This window comes from Drosophila kikkawai, chromosome 3R, assembly GCF_030179895.1.
Source record: "Drosophila kikkawai strain 14028-0561.14 chromosome 3R, DkikHiC1v2, whole genome shotgun sequence".
Classification (NCBI taxonomy): domain Eukaryota; kingdom Metazoa; phylum Arthropoda; class Insecta; order Diptera; family Drosophilidae; genus Drosophila; species Drosophila kikkawai.
Window position 1 is genome coordinate 19,223,309 of NC_091731.1, and position 14,563 is coordinate 19,237,871.

At 38.7% G+C, this 14,563-nt stretch overlaps 2 protein-coding genes across 5 annotated transcripts in view; one reads left to right on the top strand and one right to left on the bottom strand.

The window, feature by feature from the left end:
• The window catches only part of jvl (javelin-like), a 59,378-nt gene extending 55,443 nt beyond the window's left edge, over positions 1 to 3,935 (bottom strand). For 2 of the 4 annotated variants that reach the window (XM_017167945.3, XM_017167944.3), the window contains exon 1: positions 3,061 to 3,935. In XM_017167945.3, coding sequence (XP_017023434.1) covers positions 3,061 to 3,462 — 402 coding nt within the window. In that variant the 5' untranslated portion in view covers positions 3,463 to 3,935. The remainder of the gene's footprint in view (positions 1 to 3,060) is intronic. The other 2 variants (XM_070286932.1, XM_017167947.3) reach the window with 1 other exon arrangement.
• A 199-nt stretch (positions 3,936 to 4,134) lies between these two features.
• eff (ubiquitin-conjugating enzyme E2 eff) lies at positions 4,135 to 13,144 on the top strand. The gene is made up of 6 exons (XM_017167952.3): positions 4,135 to 4,314; positions 4,368 to 4,939; positions 8,028 to 8,091; positions 11,255 to 11,286; positions 11,930 to 12,113; positions 12,172 to 13,144. Exons 2-6 carry the CDS (start codon positions 4,916 to 4,918, stop codon positions 12,309 to 12,311), a joined length of 444 nt encoding a protein of 147 aa, XP_017023441.1. The 5' UTR covers positions 4,135 to 4,314; positions 4,368 to 4,915; the 3' UTR covers positions 12,312 to 13,144.
• Positions 13,145 to 14,563: the final 1,419 nt, after the last annotated feature.

Here is a 14,563-nt window from a genome sequence, read left to right on the forward strand (position 1 = left end):
ACATATGGCAGCCATAAACATAAAGAAAGACAAGAGATGGGGCTGGACAAAAATGAAAAATGGAAACTGAGGGGGGCGTGAGGAGCGCTTCGTTGGAACCTGCCACTTAAACCGCAATCAGAAACAGAATTGATTTAAATTTGAAAATGTAAACAACACCCGACGACATGGAGGATAGGGAAAATGCCAAAGGGGGGGTTGCAGCGTAATTGTATTATAAAAACAGAGAGAGAAACTGCCAGACAATAGGCTGTGGTTATCTAATACATTTTTAATATTTTTAAAGCAGTTTTTTGGGAATAAATAGACATTGTTTAGCTTTATTTAATAGCATTTAATTAAGGAAAATGTAAGTTTTGTAAGGAGTGTTTCATTTTAAGTATGTATTATATAGTAAAAGAATTCCCTTTACTCTGATTCCAACTTGTCTAGTAGCATGGACATATCGCCCACGAATTGGGCATGCCACATATATCTTATGTTCATATTTTGTGCCACACCCACCAGACACTTTTCTGACCAAAAAGTCAAAACCCACGCTAGAAAGCAAAGCTGCCAAGCAGTGGAAAGTGTCAAACAATTTGATCGCCTAATTGAAAAAGAAAGCATGAGAAATATAAAAAAAAATATTTCATATGCAGATGGAATTCTGTATTTAATTGAATAATAAAAATAATATGGGGGAAAATCAATAAAAAACGACACAGGTTTACAAGATATTACAATGATATGGAAAATAAATGACACGAACTTTTATGGCTAACATGGGTTACATACATTTCTTTTAAAATTCAAAGCAAATTTTACATGTTTCTATTGACCTTTGATGTTCTTGTTAATGGTTATTGTGCTTATGGTAAATAATCCAAATATTACAAGTTTTTTTAATATTTACCCCAACTTCTTCCAAGCTTATCTCTTGTAGACATATACGCCGCCGCGCCACGCCGCCGCCGCCGCCGATTTTTGCCTTATTTGACGCGCCGCCGCCAAATTATGAAAATAACGGCGCGCCGCGGCGCGCCGCTGGCGCGGCATCGGCGCAGCTTCAGCGCGGCCTTCAGAGTCATTGTTCTTTATAAAACTTAAAAAAAAATAAATAACTCATTAAAATGGCCTTTTTGCCTTATTTGACGCGCCGCCGCCGCCGGTTCTTTCTGACTACTACGCCGCCGCCGCCGAGTCATTTTGACCTCTACGCCGCCGCCGATGCCTTTAACCATAGGCGTAAACCTCTAATCTCTTGGGGATGTCTCTGCCGATTTTTCCAGCACATTCAGCACGAAAAATGGACAGGAAAATATAATAGCATAATAGCTTTTGGGGAAAAGCCAAATAGACGGACATTTTGGGAGCTTTGCTTTGGCTTTTGTTGTCTGCCACTGCCGCTGTCTTTTTGTTAATGAAGCTTATGAGCAGTCGCAACTCAGTGAACTGCAACACAAACAACAACCACAGGCACAAGTGAAGCGTTGCAGTGCGCGGAAAACCAAGAGATGTAGCGACGAGAGCCAACCGCAAGCGGGCGGCAACAAAAGGAGAGCAGCGGAGGAGCAGCGCTTCGCCAGGCAGCCCAGTCAATGGCTGCACCTGTAGCCACCACCTGCCTGCCCGCCCGCCCCAGCACGGCACATCCCATCCCAACCCAGCCCGTTCAGGCCCCGAAAACGAGACAAAGCACAGTTACGCTCGGCTTTGGCGGTTGGCTCATTAATGTCTGACACGTTTGAGCGATCACCGCCACTGCAGAAACTCAAAAAAGATACAGATACCAATACTTAAACGGCCCCAAAAAACAACAAAAAAATATATACAACTTTTGATTAACATTAAAAACGCATTTTTAATGGATATCTGATTCTGCAAGCACCGATTTCCGACTCAGATAAGGCAGAGGAAGAGAGAGCAACAGCGGAAAGGGTGCGACAAGTGCGGTAGCGAAGCAGAACTTACAAAAAATATATATTTATTTACCCACAGTAGTTACTGCTTCCGAAAAGCAAGGGGTTTTAATTTGCAAGCAAGCAAATTCAGATATTATTAATAATTAATGATTACTATAGTAATTCCATATTTAAGGTTTAATATATTCTTGCTGTTTAAAACGTTATTTAATAGGGACTGAATAACTAATTTTTTCGTTTTGAAAGATTGTTTTAATAGGTTTAATTTGGCCTTTATTTTATTCCTTATTTTTTGCTTTGCTTCTTTAATTTATTATTTATTATATTACGATTATTGGGGTATAACTTTGAAGAGATATTCTCATTGAGTAAGCTCTGATTCTGATTTTCGATTGTAATCGCAAACACACGGCCAATGATTTCAGGGGAAACAAAATTATGCTAGCACCCCACCTGTATGTGTGGGGAAGGCATGGTTCGCTTGGCCCAAGAGACCACTGTGAAAATATGGATTGGGCGAGTATTACAAATGCAGATATGGCACGACTCAAGCCGCAAGTGCAGCGGAAGTGATCCATTACGAAAGTTCAGAACGGAAAGAGCGGGAGTGGTGCCGCTTGAAAGAATGCAATGGATAGAGGAAGGTGGAAAGAATATAATATATTAAATTTTATTTTTAACATATGCCTGGGTTGGTAGTTTTAAGAATAATATTTATAATTAATAAGCTCCATCAAGTTTAAAGAGTAAATTTCAAAAATAAAACTTTTGGTAATTCCATAACAAAGCTTAAATTATATATTTTTAATTTATTTGATGCCAAAGATAAGTTTATAATCTGCAAAATTAACGTAAATGTACCTCAATACTTTAGCTTTAATTTATTGAAATTAGAAAATTGCCTTCGTAAGTTAGCAAAGAACCATGAAAACACTAACATTTTTAAAACATTTTAAATCCAACATTTTTAATAAATTATCCGTAAATTTAGTATTACCAAGGCCAATTAATACAAAGTAAAACAAGTTACATTGTAATAAATTGTTGAATTTCGATCTCATAAAAACATTCGAATCTTCCCAATAAAACATCGCAACGGTATAATTCCCGGTATCTGCGATCCCCCGGCCCAACATTCGCCTCCCCCCCCACTCACCTTTTTGCTGAATGCGGCTGCCTCCCGGGCCACGCCCACGCCGTCGGCAGAATGGGCGTGCGTCGACGGCGACGTTGCGTAGACGAAGAGCGGCAGCGAGCTAAAGTTCCGTTTATCCTGGAAGCGGCGGCTGAAGAGCAACGGCTTGTGGCATGCCGCTGCTGACGCCAGCAGAGGCAGCAGCGTTGGCTGCGACGCCTCGATTGTTTTTGTTGTTACGCTGCTAACAGCAGATTCTTGGCTGGCCGTTGTTGTTGTTGTTGGCGATTCTGATGTTGCTTTTGTTGTTGGTGTTGTTGGGGTCGCCATTGGCGTATCGCAATTTTTTTGTGTTATTGCCGCTTCTTCTTCGTGTTCTTTGCTGACTGCCAATATTATTGTTGTTGCCTTTGTTGTTGGCATGACTACAAACACTACTATAAATTGTTATTTCGGTGATTTTCCCTGCACTTTCCTACGGCTGCAGCGGCGCTATCCTCCTCCATTTTCGTCGAAAAAGCTTAGCGGAAGGCACCGCTCCCCGGAAATTAATGATCAGCACTTGCACATATTTCCCATTTTTTGGTTTGGTTTAGCGCAAAAAATATAATGTGTAAATTCTTGGATATCCGTAAATGTGTGTGCCAGTGTGAGTGTGTAAAAATGCACACAAAAAAGGCCCGAAGCCGAAAGCGGGGGTGCGAGGGAGACGGCAGCAGGCAACTCGCTCGTGAGGCCACCGAAGAGATTGAATAATGAACAAATCACTTGCACAATCGCTTGGCCAGCCGCAAAATTCGACAAAACACACACTTATATTAGGTAAATTACTTAATTAACAAGCACTTTTTGTTTAAAATATTTTGCAGACAGTGACAGTGTGACCGCGGCTCACATAGCCAGAATATTCCAAGGATTGCCGGAATATACCGCGAAAATACCAAACCCCTGGATTCTGTTATCGATAGGCAGACGAGCTACCAGCTACCAGTGTTGGTAAACTGTCAATACGCAAGGGCTGCCAGATCACTGGAGGGAAATTCAAAAATGAAATCGCCCCGAAATCAATCGTGGAACTTAGTAGTCAGTCAGGGAAATTTCATGCGCACAGACCAGCAAAGGACCAAAATTGCGTAGTAAAAAATTCCGGCAGCCAGCAATACATAGTGTGCTACCAGTCAACACCAAATTGCAACGTTTAGTGCAACTAAAAGCAGAAAAACCACACACTTTCTTGCTGCCGGTTTCGTATCTCTTGTGGCTGTACCAATTTCCGTGAGTTGTATTCTATCTCTAGTACATGTTTTATATACTAATTAAACTTTCAGGTCGACGTTGCCCCCTTGTCGCATCCGAAGAAATAGATCTGGCCGCCTGACGAGAGGAATATATGTGCACCGCTGTGCTGACTGGCTGGCCTGCTCCGTTGAACTGCCGTTTTACAACACCGTCACGACACGTCACACCAGCCATCTCGCTCGCACACACTCGCTGCGTCCCAGAATTTTTCGACTGCGTTGCTGTTCGTAAGGTTGGCTCGCTCGCACGCGCTGTGTAAAGGCCCCGCATTGATTGGGAAAAAATAATCGTCGCCGTAGTCTTCGTCGGGTCGCCGTTTATACTCGCAGTGCGCTGGTGCTGCTTTATTTCGAGACAAGGGACACAATCGAGAGAGAGCCATATTTTAAGCATCGAAAGTTCTTGAGGCGCAACGCAGCTTTTGTGTTTCGTTTTAGTTTCGGTTCTAAGAGAACAGAAGAAATAGCATAAAACCCCGATTCTGTGCAAAGAACAAAAGAAATACGCGAGACACCAACACCACCACCAACCAACCAAACACACACACACAAACCCCAAATCAAATTTCAATCAGAAAATGGCGTTAAAAAGAATCAATAAGGTATGTGAACAAAAAAATTCTGCAGCTCTACGACACTAAAAAAACGATAAAAAGAGCGGAAATTGCGGGCAAGAAAATGCTTGCAAAAGATAGAGAAAAAATGTGAACAGACAAGTATTTTTCGGCTGAGAGAAAAATTTTATGCAAGAAATGTGAAACGTAGGAACACGAAAAGGGCAGAGGAAGAACGAAGCGAAAAGAAATGTGAAAAAAGGCATAGCAAAAAGTGGGATTAGCTGACATTTAATTATTAAGTTTCTAACTAGAAAGAGATTAGATATTTTTTGGAGAACGAGATTGGAGAGGGTGTCGGTGGTGGAAAAGGGATCGAGCGAAGATGTGTGCGTGTGGTGGGCAAGGCAACGTGTGGTGCAGTCATCGTTTCCGTTACTTCTATACGTGATTATGTGTGCGTGTGTGTGTGCGAAAGTGCAATGCAAATGTGCATTGTTTGTGTACAAGTACGGGTGCTTGCAAATGTGTGCGTGCCGGGCACCTGGATGCATTAATGCAACTTATACGGCGGAGTTTCAAAGCTCTACGGGCGCTGTTACCCAATACACGCTGTACACCCATACACTAGCTCTTTCCAACACACAAACACACCACGGCAAAGGCATATATAGAGCCGCATGGCTGTGTGTGTGCCAGCGCCGCAGAAAGATCCAGCAAAAAATAAAACAGAGCAAAAGCAAGAAGCGTATAAAATTAACCTAACCCTACTTTTTGCGCTGATAATTCAGAAATAGTGTAGTCATATATGTACATATGTATATAAAGGTATATACGTGTGTACTGCCGTGGTGTGCGTGTTTCGATAATTATTTTTAAAGTGCTTGCGCGTCGTTTGTCCTTGTCCAGTAATGTTTTTTCCTTGGCCTTTTTTATTTAAATCATCCGTTTTTTTTAATACTGGCGCTAAGGGAACTTAATTAGTTCCTGAGAACCTTTTAGCAATAGTAAAATTTTGTAATATTTTTTTAAAGTTGTGGAAATTTACTTGGCAAAATTTGATTTTTTTTTCTTCAGCTTTGCAGCCGGTTATCATAGTCATACCCCCACCAACACACACAAACACACGTTCGCGCACACACTCTCGCAACTACAAAGTCTCGCCATCGCTTCGCTTGCGACTGCCATCTCGCTCTTGCCTCACCATCTTCCGTTTGCCAGCGACAGCTGTGGCTTCTTTTTGACTCTTTCTCGCAATGGGGCAGAGCCAAAGAGAGCTTCAATGTGTGCGAGAGCTGTTTTAGTGTTGCAAAATGCTCGAACGGCCGCTAGAGGGCCCCCAAAATAATTAGTTATAAATTATAATTAAGCATAATTTACATACGAAATGAGCGGTGAACGTGGAATTTGTACATTACGTGTGAATGTGAATATGCATATCATGTTCGAGTGTGTGTGGCGCGCAAGTGTATGTGAGTGGGGGTCTGCTGACTGTCTCGACAGTGCGGCGACAGCGCTGCTAACGCCAACTGCGGCGTCATGGCCATTGAGTTTTCATCCGTTTTTCCGTTTTCATTGTTTTTCCTTTATTATAAACTTTTTACATTTCTGGCCAAAAGAAAACAGGAAGTTGAAAAACGTCACAATTAGTGATGGAGCTTTAAACTAAAACTAACAAATCACACACGCCCCCTTTTTGCAAAACTCTTCAAGGTTTTTTCTTGGCCTCATTTGCCCAAAAAAGAGAGAGTTAAAGAGCGAGAGAGCAACACTGCAGCACAGCCACACATGGCTTAAAAGCTGATCAGCCTCTCTTGAGACGTGTACCTGTGTGCGTGTACGCGTTGGTTTTGTTTTTATTTTATTTATTTTATGAGTCATAAGGTCTCACTCCAACACATCACAAAAAAATGTTACAATTTCTTCTTGTAACTTATTTTCGCTCAACAGGTACAATTCCCGTTGTGGGCGCGACAGAGGGAGATGGGGCGAAAAGTGGCAGAGGCGTTTTTTTCGCGACGGCTATTTTTGTTGTTCTACTCAAATTTTGGGGTGCCGTTACAAACACACGCACCCAGGCACACACACAAACATGTTCCTTGTTCTTTCCTTCTCCCTTTCTCTCCACCCCTGAGCCGCTCTCTTGCTTTGTGCCCACCTTTTACAGCTCATCTCATTATTTGTTCCTCTTATTTTATTTTACGTTTTTGCCGGTTTACCTTACACCACATTCTCGCTCTCCCTGTGCGAGTGTGTTTGTGTGGGGCAGCTGTGATAACTGAAGATGGGCAAAGGGGAACACAGGCGAAGAAGAACATCAGCCGCTCAGCTGTGTGCGTGCAACAGAGATGGGTTGATGGGGCAGGGGGTGGACCAGAGGGAGATAGCGCCATTTGTGGACCGGGCCAACGAACTTGATTTTTCACGTCTCTTCACCTCGCTCTCACTCACACACTGTCCTAAACCGAACTGTCGTATATCCGCATAAAATTGTTTTTTTTTTTCCGTCATATTTCTGTTTTTAAATTCAGCATTTAAAATTTACATCATTTGCATGCAGCACACACAGGGCATAGCGGGCAGGGAAATGGATATCCGTACGTTACAGACCAAAACAAAAGAACCGACGGCTAGCAGTGAAATGCATGATTTTGACTATTTTCCCAATTAGGGAAAAGTTAAAAGCTATAAAAAATACGACTTTATTTCGTTAAGAGTGCTCACTTTTTAGTGGGTAAATAACTTTCTTACCTTGCTCACATATTTTCATTTAATTCCCTAACTTGTTCCCTAAAGCAATTATGGCTCTTTAAAATTGTGGGATATCGAAAATTGTAAAACTAAGATACTGAACTTTCAGGATAGAGTCAATTTTAAAATTAATTTGTGAACAAGAGATGAGTGAAATATTGTCGTAACAGAGTAAAACGGGTTTATCTGATTAAAAACTAATAAAAGAGTGCAGTTAATCACTTTCCATCCTTGATAGAAACTCTGTTTTTAAATATTTCAATCCCCAACAACTTAAAAATGCATCAGGACCAGTGTTAATGAAAATGATTTTCAGTTTATCTTACAAATACCCCATTTCTAGTGTTGTATCTTCACTAACCAGCAAATTTCATTTGTATTACAGGAACTGCAAGATCTGGGCAGAGATCCACCTGCACAATGTTCAGCCGGACCAGTTGGAGATGACTGTAAGTATAGTGGATATTCATATTTCACCAATCGTGGCGATTGTTCATGAGTCAGCCTTATGTTGCGGAGCTATGAGTCGTTTTATTTTATTATTTCACCATAGCATTGAAATGAAGAAGGAAATGTTTGCCTAATAATAAAATCGAAGAAATTATTGTAAGACTAGGGAGAAAAAAATAGAAGAGTTCGATAATTAAATCACAATATACAAGATATCATCGTAAATATAGTAGAGGTCACTTTCACCTAAATGACAATTAAGTAGGAGTGTCTCCGTATCCTTAGTCTTAGTCTATTTGCCGTATAAAGATCGTTATGGATTGGACTTCCTCATCACCACGTCATAGATTTCAAATCATGACTAGGCAATCTTGGAGAATATATGCAACCTATTTCTACGTTGTTTATTCACAATTTGTATGTTTAGTTTTCTCTTGGTCTTTCTATGCTAATTCTAGTGTTCTTTTTTTTCGCAGAGTTTGCGATTCTTTTCTTTACTTCGTGATAGCGACGGTCTTTGAGCAGCTGATATCCAAGACTTGGTTCTGGCTTCAAAGTCAAGTTTTGGATCTTTGGATCTTCAATTACGTTACTTCTCCAATGACGTCACAAAAAAGTGAAATCTTTTAATTACAATGCCTTTTAAAAAGGCGTTTTCTTCAGCCCTGAAACATTTTTATGTTGAGTAGAGAACTTTCTCCAAATTATATCTTACGCATATTACCATTCTGAGAATGTGAATATAATTTTTATAGTGAATAAACAAACTGTTTGTAGTTAAAATACCAATGAATATTACAAGACATGTCTTAATACTGACGTTGTTATTCGAAATGAAATTCGCTAAGAAAACAGTCATTTTATATGAGTAAATATATAATATATATATATCTCTTTGTATAATTTTCTCGTAATTCTGCGGAAAGCAGTGAATAATGCTAATTATCGTCGTTTATTGATAATTACTTGCAACCAAGCGATTTCACTCGATTTCTACTATCAGTATTTAATCGGACTCATATTTAACAATTGTATATAAGCGCACGTATGTATGTACAAACGTTATCGGCTTGCTTCCGTAACTATCGTTTTGGCTGTACATGTATTATCATTATCCAAACGTTACTACTACGACAATTTTCAAACCCTTAACGAAAATTTCTGAGTGAAAACCGGTGAAAGACAAAAGTATGTAAAAAGCAAAAGGGTGGGGTTTTGTTTTTGGATTTGTTAGGGTTCTTTTAGGTGTCGAATTTTCCCCAGAGTGCAGAGTGACAACTCCCTAGCACTTTGTTCTCAGTGTTGTGGTTTTATTTGCTACTCTTGTGACTGGAGGATTAATCCATTGAAATCGTAGTATGGCACAAAAGAACATAGGGCTTCTTAGTAGTAAAAATTGATTGAATGCATTTGAGCTAAGCAGACATAAAGCGATTTAATGCTTTTTATTTTAAACGCTTTTAAAGAAAGCAAATGTTTTAAGTATATATTCAAGTATATACTATATTGTTTATTATAATTTCTGTTTACTTCTTTTATATTTATTTGTTTATCTTTCTGTCTTTATTTGTCGTCCGGCTCCCTATGGGGTATTTATCGCTTAGCTATATCCACAATTTATTGATTATTGTGCTAAGTGGCATAATCATGGCTGCAGCTATGAGATTACTTTTGTCTGAGCTCGACTGAGCTAAAAATGCCATCGCATTTCTCCCTGCCCTTCAAACGAACTACTCCAACTGCAAATGGACAAATGAAGGTTTCGTTTGTAATTATGGTCAGGGCAGCAGCTGGTGGCCGAAGGCCCAGTTCCCAGTTCTCAGTTTTCAGTGTTCTCCACAGAGACAGACACACAGAGGCAGAGGGAGAGCAGCGACATTGTGTGCGAGAGGGTTTCCCCAATCGTTTTCGTGTAGCTCCCCAGGATGACATTGACAGTAGCAGCGGCTCTGTTTTGGCCATGGTTCGGAGCCAACTGCTCTCTTTATACCCTGTTTAATAGGGGGAGTGTCAAGGTATATGCAATTTCTGTATTACTTTTTATAGGTTGTGTATGTATTAAAAGTAAAAAATACAAAACACAAAGTAAAACCACCCTTAAAACTAGAAGACTAGGATTTGAAAAATTCTGAGTTTCAGATCTTTATATTTTAGGGTCATTAAATTTCTATTGTATTGTTGGATGAAGCTTTTCCAGTAAGCAAAACACAAATGAGGAAGTTTTGGGAGTTCTTAGCTCTCCGGCTGTCTACAAAAAAGTACGACAAATATCTTATTTTTTTTTTATTAATGATTTAATTCGGCCAACTTTAAGGATAAATTAAAAGTAAAGATGTTAATATATTATTAATATTCATTAATCTTAGTCTTATTTAAATGGAATATATTCTTTATAGCCCCTTTGAGACCATTCATAGTTATGCAACAATTAAATGAGTACTGGGTACCTTTTATTCGAATAGATAGCTTTCTTTTTTCTTAGTCGTGTCAAGGGAGAGAGCCAGTTGTTGGTGCTTTGGCTGCTTTTCTGCTGCTGCTGACGTCGCTGCCAATTGTCGGTGCCAAGGCTCTTTGGCTGTTGGCATTGTTTGTTTTTGTTCTTCTGTGGAGGAAACGCCAAAGAGCGTGGCAATGCGACATTGGCAAAGGGGGGGGCATGGGCAGAGAGTGCTGCATTTATTTAGCCATGAGCGAGTTGGCTGCATTCGAAGTACATGTATGTACAGTGAATACCTAGAGGCACTTATGGACTTGTATATACAAAGAGATCTAGTCTTTTTACGACTTTAGTTAATTTTGAAGCCATTGAAAATTCAAAAATACAAATAAATTTGGCTCGAAAGTCTATAATTTAAATGCAATACATTTCCAACAATTATTTTTAAAACCTTTACCGGATTAAACAAGTAAATAACCCATTATGTATTGTTAATAAGATACTATAACTATACATAATATTTAAAGCGCACACCCACTGTATCCCCAGTTAATCAGCTCCAGACAGGCAGACCTAGTGCCCTATGCAAATCAAAGCAAACAAATAAGAAAAACGCTTCATTGCAGGCATTTTTTATTTACTCTATGCTCCTTCAAGTCATTATCTTAAATTCGTTCTTACACAAGTGTTTGATTAATGTATCTATTTTTCCTCTTTTCTTACAGTATTTCACTGGCAAGCTACAATAATGGGCCCGGTAAGAGGAATATAATAAAATACAAACTGGAACTGTTTTCCCTAATCTGTTTAACATGAAAATCGTGACTAATCTCTGTCGTTTTATTTGCAGTGCAAGGCGGGATTGGTGTTTGATGTTGATGTAGATCATTTCTATAAATATATAAACATGATAATAATGATTTTTAGTATTTATAATAATGTAAATACGCTAGCCGGGTTACTTATAAGCATATAGATGCCGCTGCTGATAATGGGGCTTATTTTAGAAACCCTGTAAAAGTTGACTAATGTGGATTTTTAGAAAATGAGCTATGATTTGTGATACAATTTGTATGACTATATTTTACAAGTAAATAGAAAATTAGAGCTAAATTTATTGATAAACAATTATTTGTAACAAATTTAATTGTCCGTTTAATCATCAATAGTTGTTAAAGTAAGAACAAGGTCTCAAGTATAATTAATACTTTATACAAAGCTTACAGCAAAGGTTTAATAACCTGCAGTACTTATAAAACTAGAGATTTTTCAGGGAGCTGTATTTCTCATCAACTGAACCCAATTTCGCCTTTGCAACCTATATAAAAAAGGCATCAGAATGATGCTTTTTACTTTTCTTATTTTGGTCTGTACTAATTGTTATTTTTCTTCTCTTCTAGCCGGACAGCCCTTATCAAGGAGGTGTATTCTTCTTAACTATACATTTTCCAACAGACTATCCCTTTAAACCACCCAAAGTGGCTTTTACAACGCGCATATACCATCCAAACATTAACAGCAATGGATCGATTTGTCTCGATATATTAAGATCTCAGTGGTCGCCAGCATTAACAATTTCAAAAGGTAAGTAATCCGGCATTACAAAATTGAATAAAATAACTAATCACATTTTCTTTTGCAGTTTTATTATCAATTTGCTCTCTACTCTGTGATCCCAATCCAGATGATCCGCTTGTTCCAGAGATTGCCAGAATATATAAAACTGATCGGGAAAAATACAATGAGCTGGCACGAGAGTGGACTAGGAAGTATGCTATGTGATGCGTTCCAGATTGCAGCAACAGTCCAACAGAAGAATCAGCAAATTCAACATCAACAACAAAAACAACAGCAACAACAGCAGCAGCAGCAGTTAAAGCAAAAGCAACAGCAACCACAACAACAACAGAAACAGTAAAATCAACAGCAACAACAACAGTTTACATCAATAGTCAGCAAGTAAAGAGGAAGAGGAGCTGCAGTCGCCGCCGCGGCATCATTGTTAATGGCATTAACAACAATATCAGCAGGAGCTGCTGCAGCAGCAACCACATCATCACCAACAATCGAAGCAGCCGCAGCCGCCGCAACACCAACATCGGTAACTGCATCTACAGCAGCAATAAGATCAGCAGCTGCCGTCGCCATCGTTGCCGCCGACGCTCCTACCGCAGCTATCAGCTCCGGTTTGAGCGACGTAGCAACACCAGCAGCGGGCGGTACTGCATCCAGCAAATAGCAATAGCAACCGCCGGCGGACCGAAGCAGCAGCAGCAGCAGCAACAACAGCAGCAGCAGCCGCAGCAGCAGCTATAGCTATAGCAATAGCAACAATTGGCGGATTGGTGGCGGACTGGAAACAAAGTGTGTGTTTAAACCGAACCGAAACAGAACAGCATAAACGGAAATAATTTAATAATAATTACTGAAAGAAAAATTATGTAAGCATTAAACATTAAAAGCTAGACAGCTACCAACAACAGCATCAACACATAATAAGTTTAAATACAAAGAAAAACAAAACTACAAATAAAAAATCAGCTGGAAAAATTATTATTATTATTATATTATATTTAATGAACCGGAAAAATAAAAATTGCAAAAATTCAATTTAACATCAAGCGGTGAATTGAACAGTGAAGAAAGGTAAGGCTTTCTGTCACTTGAAATCATTTTATAATTGCTGATGAAGGCTCTTATTTGTAACAGTATATTTTCCCTTTATCTTTTTTTCTTGTATTCAAGCGTTGCTTAAAAAGGATTAGGATTTTGAATGGAAATTTATATCTATTGTTTGAAAAATTCGAATTGTATTTGTACAGATTTTAATTTAACATTACAAGTAAACTTTTGATTTGATTTGTTTATTATTTGTGCTTATGAACTGTAAATTCCCTTGAACAAGATATCATCTTAATTGATCATTTTTCTGTTGACTTTAATAATTATAGTGCTGTAAAGATCTTGACAAATTTCTTGATAATTTTTTATAACGCAAAGCAGCTCACTTACCCGAATATATATTCCCAGTGTACCGTAACTTTTAATTGGCCAACATCATCAAGTGGACTTTGAAATGGGGCTAAGAAGAGAGCTTTTGTGGTTAATATCTATCTCATATAGCCATGACAATGTCAAGTGACAGCAGCTTTCTTAGGTCAATAATAAAACTTTCAAATTGCCGCCTCTCTGCTGAGGTCGAGAGATGGTTAACCATGCTATAACATAAGGAAATTTCTAAAGTCGGTCAATGCGAAGGGCATCGGGCTATTGTCGTCATGGTAAATGAAGAGTAAAGGCCAAGAGGCAAAGTATAAACATTTTGCGAGGGTTTATATAGAAATTTGGTTAAAACCATTGCAAAGAGCATGATTTAAGATATATGCAAATATTAAGAGAGTACTTAAAAAGCGTTATAAGTATTAAGAGCCCAATTCTTGTCGAGTTTGAGTTCATCTGATCGACTTAATAGCCCTTTTTTTAAATCTTAAGCCAAGGTCAACATTGTTTGGACATTAAAAATCCTAAAGAAGTTAAATATTCTTATTAATTGAATATTTTTAAGCTCAACTTTGTCAATATGGACTTTAGCTAAACCATATTTATTACATAATTTATTCATATAAAGCTTAGAAAATAATTTCCTCGTTAAATTCTAAGTTTAAAGTCATCTTGAAAATATTTCTTAAGATACGGCTTATTTTAAAACTTCTCTTTTTCATGAAATTAATTTAGTAAGCTTTTAAATCTGCAGCTTAAATCTACACTTATATCTCTTTAAAGCCTCTCTTAACTTCATCACGAGTGCAATGACAAATGAAATTTAAATTGTAAATATCCAGGAGTATTTCAGCGCAGATGTCTCGCAGTGTAAGATCACCGATGGCGGCAACGTCCACAGCATGCTAAATTAGTATTTAATCAATTCAAAAGACTCAATTAAAACACAAACAGCCATGCGCGCGAAGCTTTTCACCGCCATCGCTCTCTTAAGGGCTCTCTTCAATGTGGATTCTGGTTTGGGGCTATCTCTT